Raw genomic sequence first — 19,259 nt, forward strand, 5'->3', positions numbered from 1 at the left:
TTGCTTGTCTTCCTCGCTCTCTAAGTATACGAATTCGTCGATAATAATAAATGTCACATTTTGCCAATTTCTAATGTTATAGTTTTGGTGTTAAAGAAACCATTTTAAGCGATCAAAATTAAGCTATATAGATAACTCGGGAACCCGTAACTGACTACTGCTGTATAGTCCTTGGGTACGAAGTCTTTTTCATATAATTTTAACTGAAACACTTACACCTGCAGCTTCCAAAAGTTACCTCTGGAGTTGTGGGTGAGAAATTGTTGGGTCTCTTCTAGCTAATTGGTTAATGAAACGATCGTGGCGAGCCATTGTTACTTTTTGGCCACTTTGTCTTAGTCTATTCTTAAGCGTTACTAATTCCTGATACCTAGGATAAGTTTTTGACACAACGCCCTGTGTTACGCCAACCACTGGCGCTATGTCCCTCTGAGACATTCCTTGTTCCACAAGACCAATAATATTATCCCTTTGCACCTGCGTTAACCCCACATCAGGCATGTTTTCGTTTTTGAATGCAAAGGTACGTTTATTTATTTTCGTTTAATGTACAACTAAAGCAAACAATCTTTAACTTACCGAGCTGTGTTATCTGATTGTTTTATCGGTTTGTTAATTTTCAATAAAAGCCTTTATTGGTTTAAAATACATGATGATTCCATATAAGTTTGGTTGTGTGTATCTAGTTAAGGAATTGAACTGCGATGATGCATTAATTTTATGGAAAATATTTATCAAATTTAAATCCGATTCTAATGAACCGTTTGGTATGAGAAATAGCTATTATAGTGCGACTAGATATCCACTTAACCCAATGAAAATTAAAAAATCAGTATATCCTCAATATACCTTTTCATTCTCATATTACTAGAAAGGCACTTTTAGGACTTCATTGCATAAAATTTCGTAGAATACAAAAAGCGATGAAAATTAACAAGAAATTATGCAAAAATTCACAAATTGCATATTTAGATTGTAGCAATGTTTACAGAAAACAAAGAAAAGGGAACCAGAAGCTAAAAGCGAAAAAGCAAAATATGATATAAATGTCTTGTCAGAAGTAGGAAAGACCAATGAGCAAATGTAGAAATATCAATATTTATACTTAAAAAATACGGAAGATAGAGCAAACCTTGCAGTGAACTTTTTATTAAAGTGACGATTCTATTAGGATCAATGCAAATAACATTTTGTACGGATATGCTGTAAATGGCAACGATCCAATACAAGAGATATTTTTTGAATAAGACCCCATAAAATTTTTAAACGAAATCTTCTATATCAATGAAATAATATTTATACGTGACTTTAACGTTAGATGAGAGAAAATAATTTATGGCATGATAGTATGAATATATGGAGAGGTCACAAGAAACAATATTAGAGAAAAACTCACAATAAAAATATTTAAGTACACTTAGGAGGTCTAATGTATATTATAGTAATCATAAGAGCATAATCATAATAAGAAAACACTCTAAGCTAACCATATATGACGTAATAGTGGACAGAGGATCTGAACGTCAATCAGATCACTGTATCATAGTAGGAAAAAAGTATACAGGGTGGGTCATGAGGAACTATACATACTCTTATCTCGTATGAATGGAGGCCCCTGTGAGGAATAACAAATGGCCGTTAAAAACGGTCTGCTCCCATTATTTAATAATGTACAGGGTGAGTTGTGAATTTTACTGAAATTTCTATTGGTCATATTTTTTTAACTATATTTTGGTCAAAAGTTACACTACTACTACCAAATCAACTGATTTATTCAAAATAAAAAAAAAATCAGATTCTGCTTTAAAAAATTAGTTCGTTTTCAGCCTGTATATGGTTTTTTAAACGATTCTAGAATAAACTATTAAAAATTATAATCAATGCACCTTGGTACTGTCGCAACAGTATCGAGACGCAGATGAAACTGTTAGAAATATTTTATCCAAATCTGCCAAAGAAGATCAAAGGGAATAAGCCTTTTGAATTACTTTAGTCACTAAAAGGTAAAAGCAGAATATACTAGCAGAGCCGGTAAGAATAACAAAAGATGAAGTAAAAACCAATACAACATCAACAGAAAAGTCACTGTAGTAGATTGTGTATAGTATTGGAGCAAGAATTGAGCCCTGGGGTACTCCAGCTTATGGAGTGAATAGTGAGGATAAAGACGGACCGGATCGTCCGATTAGAGAAATAGGAATTTATTAGTTTAACAACAGATATGTGCAGTCCAGCAAAGTGGAGTGTTTCAATCAGGCCTGTGTGCCAGAAGCCTTCTATACGTCTAGGAATATGCCTATGACGTGTTTTCTTTCGTTAATTGATTGTGAAATGAAGGTTGTTGCTTCAACCAATGCATTTTGTGTGTAATGTCCAACCATGAATACGAATTGGTAATTTGGAATGGCGAAGTCAGCATCTAGGAATTCTACGAGTCTCTGCGTAAGGATCCTCTCGTAGACTTTACCTCGGGTGCTCAGTAGTGAAATGGGTCTGTACGATTCAGGGTTGGTTAGAGGTTTCCCTTGTTTGGGAATCATGACTGTGCTGGCCACCTTCCATGAGATTAGAAAGTAGCTCAGCGTAAGACATACATTGATTATGTTAGTGAGCAACGGGATTATATTCTCTGGAAGATTTTTGAGGCATCTTCTGTGGATGCCATCTGGGCCAGGAGATGTGATTTTACCAATGTTACATATCTGCCTGACGGTGTCCTAAGTCACATTGACCCTCATCGGGTGAGGATGGGGCCCCATATGAGCCTGAGGGTAGTAGAATTTATCTTCCACTCTCCGTTCATCTTCTCTTTTGGATCTTTTGTTGAAATTGGGGTGATTAAGGTAAACGAGTACGATGTGTATTTTTGAAGGCTTCGGCGTCTTGTGAATTACTAAAAATGACGTTATTGACTATGATGTGAACGTGTTTGACTTTTTTGCTTCGTTAGGATTTTGAATTGGTTCCAGAATCTAGCACCCTCCCGGTAGTCGAGGTTGGCCGTAACTCGCATCCACTGTATTTATTTCAGCTTGTTTAATTCCAACCTTATTGAAGCCAAGAGCTTGTTATATTCTGCTTTGATGAGGGGGTCTCGGAATCTTTTACACCCTCTGATCTCTTTACATTTTCTTTTGATTTGTCCCATGATTTTTGGTGGGTGTTATTGGAATGGCTAGGGATGTGGCTTCTTGAAGAAGGCTTTTTAATTTTAGAAATGCCTGTGTCAACTTGTGTATGTGTTGACATGTTTCGACATGTGTCAGTGTGTTGATATGTGTCACAAATCATAACCACCAGTTCAATATATAACAAATCAGTGCAAATTCTTGCCTATGCTGATGATATCAGCGTATATAGCACTAAAAGCATCAGCTACAGAAATGGGTTTAATAATAAATACCAACAAAACGAAGTACATGAAAATAAGCACACAACCACAAATCCTACGGCCACTTGTTATAGACAACGACGTCATCGAAGCAGTTAACCAATTTGTATGCCTGGCAACGTTCATCAACACTGAAAATAACACTACCGCAGAGATAAACCGCAGAATTTGCACAGCCAACGTGTGTTATTTTGGGCCCAATCTCCTTAAATCCCCAATTACATCGAGAAATACAAAGGTAAAACTCTACAAAATAATAATACTCCCAGTCCTAACATATGATTTAGAGACCTGGACTCTATGTGTTGAAAACATGTTCATATGTTTCGAAAGAAAAGATTCGCCTTAGCAATCTTTGGAGGGATCAATGGCAATGGAATGGAGTAATAGGTTAAGAAAGTACGTCTGAGGTGGGTAGGGCATATAATTCGGATATAACAAACTACTCCAGCTAGAAAAATGCTCCTTGATAGACCCATTCATCAGAGAAGAAGAGAAAGATTCAGAACAAGGTTTCTTGATAAATCGATGATCAAGAGATGAGAAATATGGAAATACGTGCTTGGCGGAGGAAGGCGATGGATAGGGACGACCCACATAGGGTTATAAAGCCATAATTATAATGATGATAAAAACCAATGCAACTTTCCGAAAAACAACAGAGCAGTGGATTCTGGAGACAAGTATTGGGAATTAATAAACTATGGAATTTACAACATACTCGGTCATCCGACAACAAAATTACAAATATGCATAAACAAACTAGTAATTGCTAAAGAGAGAAAAGAAAGTTATTTAACGACGATGATCCACGAAAAGGATAGAAATAAATGTGTCACGATCGAGACATTAAAGCCAATAAATTCAGTACGTCGAGTATATGAAAAGTTGCTAAAAAATGAATATGAACAACGAAGCATAAGAGTAAGAATAAGACGAATAAACAGTTTTAGATTCAAAAGATTAACAGTAGACAATATATTTACAAAACTAAAATAATAATAAAAAAGCTACTATATGTAAGGTAAAAGCGAGTAATAAAACGATTAATATTAATATTGAATTATTATAACGCGTATAATAAATCAATTTGTAAAAAAGCACGCTGGGTTTTACTAGTGTCTCACTTGTATATTTGTTTCATTCGTTTAAATTATGATCTTTTGTTACATCTTTACATCGTGTACATTTATTCCATTGTATTTTTAAATTATAAACTTTTATACAATGGCAAAATTCCCTGGTCTAAAAAGGAAAAAGGCCTCTACCGCCTCCAACGTAACGCCGCCAGTGCGCCGTCGAGCTCAGCAGTTGCGGTCGGAGGTCACACTAGGCAATAAAGAAGTTGCCTAGCTGGTCATTCGGGCTTAACTTACCTAAGCTCAAATTATGGTGGAGCGCCGTGGTCTCTGTTTTCTGCTCTACTCGACACGACGTACACCAACTGACTTTTATTTTACGCCCGTTCAGCCCTGCCTCGCGAATATCAATTACTAGGCCAGTCAGATTGGTTCCTTATGTTTTTAAATACATCGATGAACAGTTATTAAACGAAAATATATTGAAATAAAATTATGAAAACAACTGTTGGATTTTTACTACATACAAATATATTATATTAATAGCATTAACTGTTTATTCTTCTAGCAATAATTATCAACAACTCTCCATTAATTAAGTAAATATTCATTATTTTATAAATAGTCACATGCCGTTTTGAACCTACATGTTATGGCATGCATGTGAGGGTAATGTAAAAAATATAATAAACGTATAAAATTGCATTGCATTTTTTATGAATTCGAGTTCCATCATCGAACTACTTTTGTTTCGAGGTTTCACCTCCCATCAGGAATACTTGTGGTAGCTTGAACTGAAATGTATATAAAATAAAAAATAAAAATAAAAACGTTTATTACCCTTAATATAAATAACATTCCAGACCTAAGATATTTCAACTTAAGATATCGTAGCCTTATTTCTTGACGTCCCGCTTCTGCACCGCCTACTTTTTGGACTACCTCTCGGATCTTGAATTTTTCTCTCCTGGACCCCTTGGTTTCTTTTTTTGTAGGTACTTGTTTTCGGCATCGTACCTCTTTTCTTGATTGACTGTCTTCGGCAACCACCCGGCTAGACCCTGATCATATGGTCGATCAGTTTATGTTTTAATCTGAACATCCTCTGGATCCGATTCTTGGCGAGGATGTCTCTGGTCTTAAGGAGTCTTCTTGTGGCTTGTCTGTGTATAACTGAATCTTCTTAGCCTTCGTTAGTGGACTGGACCTTAAAATATGCGGAAATATTAGTTTCTTAGCAGTATTTGCTTTTACCTTGATTTGTTGAGTGTTATTCGTAAAGTTAAGTTTCCTGTTGAGATGGACTCCTAGGTAGTTGACTGAATCTTCTGATTGGAACCTGTTTCCTCTCATTGTTATTTCTACTACTGGTAGACTTGTCTCCTGAGTGAAACTGAAATGAAATTATATTCATCTATATGGCCGTTATAGTAACATAACTTGCCTGAGTACGCTAGTAGCGACCTCTATATGAAGCAAGAAGAAGTCAGGAGACTTCTCTAGGCTAATTAGATGTATTGCAAATACAAGCTTACTAGAAGCTATTGAACGATGTTAGTTATAACCTTTTATTCCGAAAATACTTATAACTATAACGGCCATATAGATGCAGATGGTTACTATAACGGCCATATAGATGAAGAGCTTTTAATTTAAGTTCGAGTTACGACAAGTGTTCCTGATGAGAGGTGAAACCTCAAAACACGTGTAGAACAATGGTGAAGCTCAAAATGAAAAGTAATGCAATTGTCTACCTTGATTGTAACGTCTTTTCCCTATGTAAAGAATGCAAAGGATGGTGTTTTTTAAGGGTAAACTGTAAATGCATTGTCGGAATAAAGTTATTCCTAACATCGTCCAATAGCTTTCAGTAAGCTCGGATTTGCAGTTTACCTAATTCGACATCGAAGAAAAGTCTCCTGACTTCTTATTGCTTCAGAAACTTATGTAGGTTTTAAATTTCATGTTGGATGATTCACAAGGAAAAGAGGAGTAGTAGCTTTAGTTGATTTTCTAGGTTCGCATTACAAAACCATTATTTCTACCGCTATTGAAGTGTCATTATCATTCTCTTCATCTCACAGTAATTTAGTAAATTTATATTGTCTAAAAATTACTTACCAAGTCCTGTTTAGCCTTCGCTTTGGGCTCTTTAGATGATTTTAATGTTTAACGATTATCATTTCGGCACTGAACAAGTCCTAAATTGGGCGAGACAATGAAGCAATAAACCTACCAAATTTTTGTAGTTGTATGGATCTCAATGAAACTTGTTGCATTCCATTCGTAGGAGTGTCAGGAAATTTTTTGAAAAAAAATGATGATGTGGAAATGAACATTGCATTATTAAATAAAAAAATGCATTTTATAAAGTGCATTCGAAGTGATGAAAAATGATGATGCCCATGAAAAAAAATTGTTAGTTCGGAAATAATTGACGAGATAGAGTTTAATATTACTACTTGGTTGTTTTCGGGGACGCTGAATATCGGCGAGGGTCTCCAGGGTATTTGGTACACAGGATAGGAGTTTTCTCTTCCTGATCGTCTCCTGGAGTTAAATGGAAATTCGATATATCAGTGCAAACTCGTTACTCTGGGGTTTTTGGGATCGCTGATCACGAATATCATAACGGCAATAGTATTAGAAGTACCTGGTCCCCAGAACGGGCCTCCTCTCCTGAAGGTTTGCGGAAATTCGATACAAAATCAGTGCAAACTTATTACTCGGGGGTTTTTGGGGTCGCTGAACACGAATATTATGTAGGCGATGTGTTTCGAGGTACCTTTTACCCAGGACGGTACTGGTCTCATTGAGTTTTATGGAAATTTAACACAAAATCAGCGCAAACTCGTTACTCGAGGGTTTGTGGTATCGTTCATCACGACTATAACGTCGGCGATGTTTTTCGAGTAATCTATTGCCTAGAATAGGACTGCATTTTTCTTGTTTAATATTGCAATTTTAATTTCCACATCATCACTTTAGTTCACAAAATGTTCTAACGTTCTTACGAGTCGAATGCAACAAGTTTTATTAAATTCCATCCAACTGCGAAAATTTATTAGGTTTTAGACTTTTTACTGCTTCATTTCCTCGTCTAAATGATCTCAACCTATTTCCTTCCACCTTGGCACCAATTGGAGCCACATATCATCATAATCGTCATTCGTCTACGGTCAAAGAAGAGTCTCGATCTTCATAAGCTTATTCTTCCATTTAGTCATATTGCTAGCAGCTTAAGGCCAGTTGTCAACAACGATCTCGCTGGAATTTTAATCGACATCATTTTTCCATCTTTGCATTGGTCTACGTCTTCTTCTAGCTCTCTTCGGTTTTGCCAATAAGTCGTACAAGGTAATTTTCACCTGCTTTCCCCAGATGTCTTGTGTACCGCAGGCGTCTTATTTTTTGCAGTAATAGTATCGTTAGCTATTGATTTGTATTTATTTACGGCTCAAAATTATACCAAAAACGCCAGAATCCATATTTATTTTTTGGGCATAGTATCCTTTTAAGGACTTTTATCTCGACTTTTATGTCTTTTATCTTTGTTATAATGCATCCACGTACCACATCCCCGCATTTGAACTGAAAGTACTAAGATTCTGTATACCAGGTTTTTTTTTTCTTCTTAGAACTGGCTTTTGATTAAGCAGTTTGATTAGTTCATAATAACTTCTATTTGGGAGCGTTATTTTTCGGTTTATCTCTCATGACATTATGTTTGTTGTGTTTGTGGTATTTACCATGCTTTCAAGATAATGTGCTATGTTTCTAATTCTGTGGTCAGTCCCCGATACCATGAACCTTGTTTTATTTTAGTTCATCACCTGATTAATATCCTCAGATACATTGGCAAGTGCTACAAACATCTCTCTGGACTTATGGTACGCGGTGGTATTTGTCGTGCGTGAAAAAGGTATAAGTCATCTGTGTATGTCAATATTTGGGTAGATTTTTTGTCTACTTATTCATCTTCAGTCGTTCTTGGAGGATCTTCTTGGACCCGCTGCAGTCTTCATCGAGTTCTTCTAGTTGCTCACGTAACTGTTTTACTGAAAGGTCTACAACCACAATCTTTAGTCAGGCACGCACGTAATTTTTTAAAACGTTCTTTGTTACTAAGATCACTACGAAACTACGCGGATGTTCCCGACGAACAATACTTTTTAAAAGTTCAAAAGTCTGTTTCAAAAGTCACTGTTTTTTTTTTATTTAATAAATTATCTCACACCGTGACACCAACTGTAGCGTTTGACCAATAAAACGAACGGTTCTAATTTATGTAAATGTATGTCGAGATATAACCGTCATATGGGTTAAGTCGAAATAAGAATGTTCGTTATAGTATTTTAAAGTTACATCTATTGTTAAACTGGTTTGTATAAATCCAACAAGGTCTTCGGATATATTGGTTTCTTTACGGATTCGTCTATTAATTATTATTCTTTAATGTCATATTTTATCGTCTTTTAGTGTTAAGTATTAATCAATTAATTTTGACATTTGCCAAGTACATTTTTGTATTAAACTTTACCTTTTAGTTTATAACTAAATAAAAAATGTAATTTTTGTCAATAATTGCGTTTTGTGTTAAAAGTGTTCCAGAATTCGGTACCAAATTAAAAAATATCTTTTCAAAATGATACGCGTAGCCTCCAATAATATAAACATAAGCGACATTTTAATACTAAGTACATAAGGACAGATGCATTTTGTCATAACTCGTGTCCAATTTATATTTAAAATATATTTAAGTCATTGAACCGCTAACTGCTGAAATCAATGGAATCCACGTCCATAACTAGTCGAAAAATTACAACAAACGCTAGATTCTTCTGAAGAGACAAGTTCAATAAAAAATAACCCAAAATTTATTTTAAAATACAAACATGTTCTTTTAAATCATTATAAATATAAATGTTAATATTAGAATGAGGTGTGAATATTGCTATTTCTGATTTATATGAAATTAAATTGTTAAACACAAAATGAGTTATCTCGGATTCCCAATCAAGTCAAAGATTAACGTAAAATAGGAAGAGTAAACGGATCTTGAAAATCTATTGGTGCTTGGAAAGAGAGAAGTTCCAGAAAATCGCCTCAATTATTCAATTCATTAACCGGACTGAGAGCGAGTACACCCCTACATTATTCGGCTTTGGTCAGCATTAATTTTGGCTAAATGCATCGAACTTTGGAATATAAATGTTTAATTATTGCTATTATTAGTAACCTTTGTTTAAAGTTAAATGCGAATAATCGAATTAGAAATAATTTCGAAAAGCCGTTGCGGTTTTACTAGACGTTTTTGTGCAATTTTATGCAAAACTCCACTGGAAATATGTATATTAAATATATACAGAGAAAATATTGAACACAAAAATTAATATATGCACAATAATTAAAATAAATCAAATTGAAAAACACACATCAGAAATTACATATTTTATTGCTTTATTATTTCTAAGAACTTTTATTTCTGGATCAATGGAATTAACTCTTTTTTGTATCCTAAGCGCAATTTTATTTTTGAGTCATAATAATATGGATTTCTTCTTCTTCTTTAAGTACCGTCTCTAATGGAGGTTGGCGATAACTTCTGCAAAATCGTCTCCATCCTATGTTTTTCTTATAAGTGTTTGGAGGTACAGTCTAGTCCAATCCCTTATGTTACGTAGCTAGGTCATTTGTCGTCTGCCAGGATCACGATTTCCTTCTATTTTTCCTTTTATTATAGATTAAAGACATTTATATCTTTCGTGTCTGAATATATACCCAAGATAAGATGGAGCTAATGTTGACCAAATGAAAGAACAAGGCGAGACTTAGACAGTCTTAATCTTAGTTTTGCACCAATACACCTCCTGGTCTTGGTTTTTTGATCTTGGTGTTGCGCTTCCGGTCTTGGTCTTGGTTTTTATAAATTCATTAAAGTCACGCAGGCTTTCTGTTTTAATTTGCTTTCCTAATATCATGTCAAAAGTCTAAGCCTTATACCTCGAGTTTAAAATTTAAGAGGTACAATAAATCCAAACTCTAAACATATAACCGAACTACCATACTCCCTATAACGACATTCAGTCCTAACTTCGAGAGGCAAGAGTTTCGCAGGCTTAGTCTTGTTCTTGCTCAAATCTTGCACGGTAAGTCTTGGTCTTGGTCTTGCTTAAATTAGGTGGTCCTTGGTCTTGGACTTGGTCTTCTAAAATGCAAAAACAAGACCAAGACTGCAAGACCAAGACCGATTTTGGGCAATACTAGATAGAGCTACGTTTGAAAAAGGAACTTGTTCATGTGACAATTAAGTAACCTTTTGGGTTGCGCTGGATAATTTTCATTGAAGGACCTTGTGATATACTATATTTTTCCTTTTGTTGCCAGGCGTAACAATAAACAAAGTGGGTGGGTTTGTCTACACTTAAACATCTATCTATCTATACAGCCCTTGCTGTCCAATTTTGGACATAGGCCTCCTCTTCCATCTTCCACGTCTCTCTATTGTAGGCAGTTTGTATCCACTTCGGGCCTGCGTGTTTCTTCAAGTCATCTGGCCATCGCATTTGGATCAAGAACTAAGAAAATAGTAGCGTCTGATCCAGAGTGGACGGCTACGAACAGCGTCTGACCCAGAGTGGGCGGCTGATACAGAACTCACCAACCCGTCTGGCAAGCGAGGTGTTTTAATGCCAAAAAACCCTCTTCAGAAAACATGTCGAATTATGAAACGAACAGAATAGGACCCCAGGTGGGTAGAGTTACTACACTTAAACATACTACCTATAATTAACTGTGAGAGAAAAACAATTATTTTCCATATTCAGTCCACAAACATTCAAGTAAAAATTAGGTTTAATTAAAATAAAAATATATTTCGAATAAATAGATAACAAAATAAAATTATATTCAAGATAATAATCTAGGCCCAATCCTACGGCTACAGCACTGTTCGGTAACTGTTTGATACCTGCAAAAAATAAAATACAATTTGTGTCATACATTTGAAACGACAATTACGATCAAAGAAAGGAAGGACGGGTCAGAGAAATAGAGATGGAACGGGCTGCTCAACACTCGGTCCGGCGAGGAGCAGAAAGTGACTAATCAACACCTAGACACGGAAAAGAATGGGTCCGTTTCAGAATAATACTCCAAGTCCAGGTAAGAAACTGCCACTAAATCAACACTCTAGTAGTTGTGATTGGCCATCAGTCAACACCTAGGGCCAGTGTAGTTGTTATCAGATCAACACTCTGATAAAACTATTGACGGTTGGCCTTCAGTTAAGCTCCAGAGGCCCGGTGGAGTTCCTACCAGATCAGCACTGTGGCGGAACTCGATTCTCTCTTATAGGGTATCCTGTTTTATACGATCGTTGGCCTTTAGCGCCCATCGATAAAAGTGGAACTTGTGGTGGAAGTACGCGTGTACGGACGTGCGAGGCACATATCAGTTGGTATCTTCGGGATTCTCAGAATAATAACTTTCTTATCCTTAAATTTTTCTTTGAATATCTTCGCGTGTATTATATTGCCCATGAGTTTTCACACCATCAAACGCGTACCGGTAAATAGTTTTAGTTGGTTCAGATTTCAAATTATGAGAAGAATGAGTCAAGCTTTAGTTGTAACTTGTGCGGTGGTACATCAACAACTTGTTTTCATTTGTTATACAGTCAATAGATTTAAAGGAGTGCAGTGGTCTAACGAATTTATTTTGAATAATATTATTAAGTTTAAGTAATCTGGATTCTTCTTATTTACTGCCAAAATTTGTTCGTTCACTCAACGAATTGTGATTTTTATAGTTAGCAATGATGTTCGAAAACACTTTATTAATGAGCTCGTTCTTCTTTAAGACGAAATGTCAAAAATAAAGCAATAATGAAATCAAACAATTCGATTTGCCCATTACTGACAGCCAGCAATTGCTTCGAACACTTTTTAGGAGAAAGATCGTTTAACAATGCAACTTTGTTTGTAGACAGTCAATTTCATTAACTTATTGTTCACTTCCTATTTTTGTGGGTTCACCATTTGTACATTCGTTCGAACTAATTGGTCCTATGCGTCTTGATCCAGGTCACTTTTATGTTCCAATTCTCGATTGAAAGCGTCATTCGATTCATGATTTGACGATGGCATTACTAACTTGACTAACAGATCTATACGATTAACTTGATACCAGGAAAGGAGAAGCCAATATTTCTAAAATAGCCAAACATAGAGCAATGGAAGCAAAAGATTTTAATCAGATTAGATGTATCCAAGATGAAAATAGTAAAATACTAATTCACGAAAAGGATATCAAAAAGAGATGGAAAAAGTACTTTGACAGGTTATTAAATAAAGAATTTGACAGACAACCAGTTGAGTTAATGGAGACAGTAACAACAATGGTGACCCAAATAACAAACGAAGAAGTAGCTCAAAAAATTAAAAAAGTAAGGAAAGGAAAAGCAGTTGAACCAGATGATATTCCTGGAGAAGTGTGGAAAGCATTAGGAGAGACAGGGTCTGTTTAACAGAATTATGGAATTTGGACAAATGTGAGATGAATTGAGAAGCAGTGTATTAGTACCCGTCTACAAAAACAAGGGAGATGTACAACAATGTAACCAGTTTGGCTTTATGCAAGGCAGATCAATAACAGACGCAATTTTCATTATAAGGCAGTTAATGAAAAAATACAGGAATAAAGAAACAAACGCTTATATGGTATTCATTGATCTTGAGAAAGCATAGATCTTAAAGTTCCTTGGGAGATTCTGTGGTGAGCACTCAATACGAAAAGAAGTCCCCGATAAAGATTGTGAGAGACATGTGTCAGGGAGTAACAACTAGTCTTAGAACAGGTGTAGGAGAGACTGATAAATTTTATGTGAAAGTAGGCTTGCACCAAGGCTCGGTGCTTAGTCTTTATTTATTCTCATTAGTTCTGGATCAAATAACACCGAAATTACAGGGTAATATTGCATGGTGTTTAATGTATGCTGACGATGTAGTGTTAGTAGGAAATAGAGAAAACGACTTAGAACAAAAACTGGAACAGTGGAGGCAAGCTCTTGAGGAAAAAGGTTTAAAACTCAGTAGGACAAAAACGGAGTATTTGGAATGTTTATTTAAAGATGGAGTTAGTACAAATAGAATGATATATTTGGATAGTAAAATGATTGTGAAAAGTAATAGTTTTAAGTACCTAGGATCGGTGTTAGAGTAATGGGGGAATATATGGAGATGCGTGCAGTAAAATTAGGGTTGGATGGATGAAGTGGAAGGAAGCAAGTGGTGTGTTATGTGACAAAAATTCCAATGAAGCTGAAGGGAAAATTCTATAAAACAGCCATAAACCAGCTATAAAGTACGTAACTAAATGTTGGGCTGTTAAAAAGAAAGAGAAACAACGAATGCATGTGGTGGAAATGACAATGCTTAGATGGATGAGTAAAGTGACAAAAAGGATAAAGAAGATGAGAGAGCATAGGTTAAGATGGTTTGGTCATATTCAACGTAGAGACGTTAATCACTCAATACGAAGAATTGCTGATGTGTGGGTTCCTGGAAGTAGTAGGAGATAGATAACTTGATAATTTTTATTTATCTGACCGCGGAAATTTATCAGAACATATAACCGATGGATTTTAATGTTCTTGGAAGACCCCTAAAGGGATTCAAAGTGCTAAAGCAATAACTATAATTCGAAAAGGTTACTCAAGACGCCGTACAGCTGCAATGTTAAATGTTAATCGTGCTGCGATAAATAGAGCCAGGACCAGACATGAAATGTATGGAGTTATTAGACTCATCGTGCAAGGGCGACTGCAGCTAGAGAGAATCAACTTTTACAACCATGGGCCGTCAGAAATCGTCGAAGTAGTGCTCGAACGCTACAAAATGAGTTGGTAGAAGCTACGTGTACAAGAGTAAATACTCTAACTATACGTAACCGGCTTCACGAACATGGGTTGAATACAAGAAGGCTAGCTCCTTTGACACCTGTACATCATAGAGCCAGACTTTTTGGATTCCTCAATTCAAGAAACCCAGGGTTTTGGCGGAGGTTCAACTATGGTTTGGGGTGATATAACTTTAAATATCTGCTCTGACTTAGTAGCTACTGATGCAAGAGATACGAGCCCACGTTGCCGGAATAGTGCAAAATTATTTGACTCCCCACAATATTCAGGTTATGGAGTGCCAGCGAAGAGTCCAGATTTAAATCCCATTGAATACATTTGGGATACAGTCGGAAAGCGTTTGAAGAACTGTCAGCCACTAATAACCCTAGAAAATTCCGAGAAAGTGGATGGAGAATGGGAACAACAACTAGATCCAGAAGTTCAGCGAGTTAGAGGAGCCCATTCACGCTATGTTTTGTTTTAAAAAAATTTTTAGCAACGCTGTTTAAAAAAATAAATCGAGTTTTTCATATTTATCAATTTTTATTTTTTGTCCACAAGAAAATTTACAGTGCAGTAACAAAAACTTTTTTAAGTGGTCGGTGGAATTTTTTATTATTTATTCATTGTTGAAATATAATTTATTTGTTTTTTGCTGTACAATCTTATCGATATTTAGTACATTATCTCTAATATAATATATTCCAAACTTTCCAAATAATTATTATTAACGATATTAAAAACAGGTGATTGTTTCTGAGTGTGATCAACACGTAATATATAAAAGATATCTTTAAGTATCCACTTAAATTTTTTTATTAATAAATGATTGAATGGATGTTTTAAAAATCATTTAGTAAATTCGTGAATATGATACTGAAATGTAAGTACTACCTTGATTTATTTTAACTTTTTATTTTCTGATGCAATTATACAAACACGCACGCACATACAATTTTTTACCTTAATTATTAAAGAAATTTTTGTTCTTTATTTTACTGAATCAGCAATAGAAATAAAATCTTTTTCTTTTTGCCTTTTCCTCAAAGGTAGTTGATCACTAGTAATTGATATTCCTCTATTGCGCTAGTCTAATAAGTAAACGTTTTAAATGAGTCAAGTTTTTTTAATAGAGGTTTTCAAGGTTCAGGTGTTCAAACGATACTATGCTAAGGAAATATCTTAATGCAACTTCGTAAGACCTTTACAAAATGGTGAAAGCATTTAAGCTGTGGTGCTATCGTCGGATTCGGAGGATAGATTCGTCGAAGATATCGTGGACGACATACATAACCAATGAGTTGCTTAGAATGACGAATACACAGAATAGCTAAACGCAATTAAAAAAAAAAATCAGAATAGTTTGATTACATTACAACAGAACCTAAATACACACTAGAAAACCGAACTAGACCAGAGAGCTGATTATTCACAGAAAAGTCGACGAAAAATTCGATTTTTGAAGTAGAAATCGAAACGACAACCGTATTTTCAATTAAAGTTACGTGAAATTTTGGCATAACATCTCAATCTGGACTTTCAACCTAGACTAGTTAAACTGTTTCATGGTATTGTTAACATGAGATATCCAACTTCCGAAGACATATAATACAAACGGAATTTGGTCAGAATGGGATGGGATTATTTCCGGTTAAAATCAGTCATTATTCCAATCAACAAATTAAATACCTTGGCAGTCAGTTAAATCTTAAAATAATGTCTTATTTAAGAAGAAACATCCTGGGTTAAAAATAAGTTATCCTTATTACACAAGAATTTTTAGAGAAAACTATTCTCTTAGATTTGGTCGACCACAAATTGATGTCTGTTCAACTTGTGAGACATTGAATAATAAGATAAAATACCCCAATTTAAATAAAACCGCCAAACGTACAGCAGTGGCGAAACTTATGGTCCATAAGCGTCGGGGTACAAACTTTGACACCAAATTGAAAAATGAAAATGATGGTCCCAACAATGGTAACATATTAGCACTAGCATTCGACTTTATGCAGAATATTCAGTTGTCAAAAACACCTGTTTTTGGCAACTGACTACAAAAATAATACATCCAACGAGATAAAAAAAAGAATATGCGTGGCTAACCGCTGTTATTTTGGTCTGGGCCCTCAACTAAGAGCGAGAAGTATGTCAATAGCAACAAAGTGCTAACTTTATAAAACAATAATACGCCCAGTGCTCACATACGGATCGGAACCATGGGCAATGACGACCCGAGATGAAGAGTTACCGCGAGTCTTTGAAAGAAAAGTATTGAGGACCATATATGGCGGAGTAAAAGAACAGGGTCTGTGAAGAAGGCAATATAACTTTGAACTCTATAGACTTTTTGGTGATGCAGATATTGTGAAGACCATCAAAATAAACCGGCTAAGGTGGGATGCGGATGGATGAGAGTGATCCTACTAAAATAACTATGCTAAACAGGCCGGTCGGAAGAAGAAGAAGGGGGCGACCTAAACTCAGATATCTGGACGATGTACAGAAAGATCTGAGGTAGATTGGAGTGAGGGGCTGGAGAAGACAGACACTCGATAGGGAAGGATGGAAGAATGTTTTGAAGCAGGCCAAGGCTCACGAAGGGCTGTAGCGCCAACTGATGATGAAAAACACCTGTAGGGGAGGTCTTTTATTATCAACAATTAATAGTATTTGTATTCTGTATCCACAATATCAAAGACAATACTGCTAGAATGCTTATTTACCATGAAGGAGAAGGTAAAAAAACCGGTAATGAAATTTTTTCGTTTCTTTTGGATTACCTAAACGAAATTTCAGATAATATAAACGAACTTCATTTATATAGTGACAACTGTTGGGGACAAAATAAAAATCAGACACTCATCCGCATATTTCTCTAACGAACAGTGCTAGATTTTCGAAAATTAAACACTAATTTCCAGTTAGAGGACATTTCTTTCTTCCCTGTGATAGGGATTTTGCAATTGTAAAGAGAACCATGATAAAAATCGATACATGATAAATTTTTACGGTCCATCAAATAACCAAAATGATTATAACTAGAAGTAACATAAGAAAATTTTCTGTAAAAGAAGTAAAACCAGAAGATCTGATTAATTTTAAAGTTTGTTGGCCTACTTTATATAAGAAAAACTGCAAATCAGAAGAAACTGCTTCCAGAAGTAAAGCACGCAATGCAAAAGTACACTTCAATATCAGCAAATTTTCATAGTTTATTTACAAGAGTGGAAAAAGGGGGATTGTTACTGCTTCCAAGTTTATAGATGGCACCTTCAAACATACATTTCAGCTACAACAGCCTGGAAAAATTGGTATCATTTTTCCGTCGAAGCCTGCGTATCCATTAGGAAAATTGCCCACCAAATTGAAAAAGATGTTCCGTATTTGTTGAAGAACAATACAAAGAATTTTATAATTTAATACTTCCTTGGCCTACTATTGTGAATAATTAACTGTTAAGAGTTTTTTGTAAGGTTTATAAATAAAATTCAGCGTATGAGTTAAATTTCTCTACTAATTTTATCAGAAAGCTCATATGTCCACTTAAAAAATGTATCACAGAATCTACAACTTTTATTTGTAAACTAAAACCATTATTGTGCGGCGTTAAAAGTACCTTTACTTACCATTTTTAACCATCAAATTTACCGAAAAATCTATTTTTGTTTACAATATACTGTTTTTTGCATCTCCTGAAAAATTCGTTTTTTGGACATGTGTTGTTTCTGCATATAGCGATTCAATTATATTGCTAATTACTAAAATTATGTAATTTAAGAGTGTAGGCGCAAAATTTCGGGCCAATGCTTTTTAAATGTATTCATTTTTTTCATATTATGGGAAAACTAATATGTATTTTTAAAAAATTTAAACGCAGAATGAAAGATTACATTATTAATGAGGGCAGAAAGTTCGTAAAAACTTCTATAATGTTTATTTGAGTAAGTTACAGGGGTGAAAAAACGATAAAATTAAGTGTAATTTTTAATTTCAAATATCTCATCCAAAAGAAACTTTTTGTTTATTCTAAGGGACTTTCGACCCTCTGTAATAATGTAATATTCCATTCTGCGTTTAAATTTTTCAAAAATATTTATTATTTTTCTCAGGATTAAAAAAAAATAAATGTATTTAAGAAACATTGGCCCGACATTTGGCGCCTACGCTCTTAAGGGTCATCTGATCTCATCATGTGGCTATTTCCAAATCGTTTTTCACTAAAGATGATCTGATCGATCGAAAGCGTTCTGAAAATTTATAAATCCATTTTGGATCATTTTTAAAAATTTTAATAAACAATTAATACCATTGTACAAAAAGAAGAAGTTTTTACTTCATTTTAAGTTTTTTTTTTACAAAAATATATAATTACTATGCAAAAATTTACTCCAAAAAGTAGTAAGTTTATCGAAAAATCTATAAAAGAACTCTTCCTGAGGAAAAAGAAACTCTTTGATCTATACAAATAGATATTAATTTTTTAACTTCTTTGGTATTTTATTTCAAAACGTATAAAATAATATATATTTTGTTAATTTTCAGACGTATTAGCCATTGCAATAGCAATAAATTTAGCTGCTGCCAAATATACTTATAGGTTAGAAGGAACACAAATAGATTTTGCTCCAACTAGCAATGGAATAGAAATATACGTCCTAAACGGTAAGTGTATATTCTTCTTTGGTATGTAAGCTAAAACCACATTATATTTACAATCTGAACTGTTTTTTAAATGAATAAAAAAAATTGTAGATACTACTATATTGATTTAGTAATTTTAATAAACTTCGGTTGACAAAACTTATGGTTGTCAGCAAAACGGAGTTACAACCAACGAACATAAGAGCGTATGGAATAGAGTTAGAAAGAGTCCACAATATTACCT

At 34.7% G+C, this 19,259-nt stretch overlaps 1 protein-coding gene and 1 pseudogene across 1 annotated transcript in view; both read left to right on the forward strand.

Annotated features, from left to right (window-relative positions):
• The first annotated feature begins 15,105 nt into the window (after positions 1–15,105).
• Positions 15,106–19,259, forward strand: part of LOC140432417 (myogenesis-regulating glycosidase-like) — a 51,879-nt gene continuing 47,725 nt past the window's right edge. Inside the window, exons 1-2 of the mRNA XM_072520306.1 lie at positions 15,106–15,254; positions 18,917–19,036. Of these exons, the coding sequence (XP_072376407.1) occupies positions 15,242–15,254; positions 18,917–19,036 (133 nt within the window). The 5' untranslated portion in view covers positions 15,106–15,241. The remainder of the gene's footprint in view (positions 15,255–18,916; positions 19,037–19,259) is intronic.
• Positions 16,007–17,826, forward strand: LOC140442472 (uncharacterized; annotated as a pseudogene).

The sequence above is a fragment of the Diabrotica undecimpunctata genome, chromosome 1, assembly GCF_040954645.1.
Source record: "Diabrotica undecimpunctata isolate CICGRU chromosome 1, icDiaUnde3, whole genome shotgun sequence".
Classification (NCBI taxonomy): domain Eukaryota; kingdom Metazoa; phylum Arthropoda; class Insecta; order Coleoptera; family Chrysomelidae; genus Diabrotica; species Diabrotica undecimpunctata.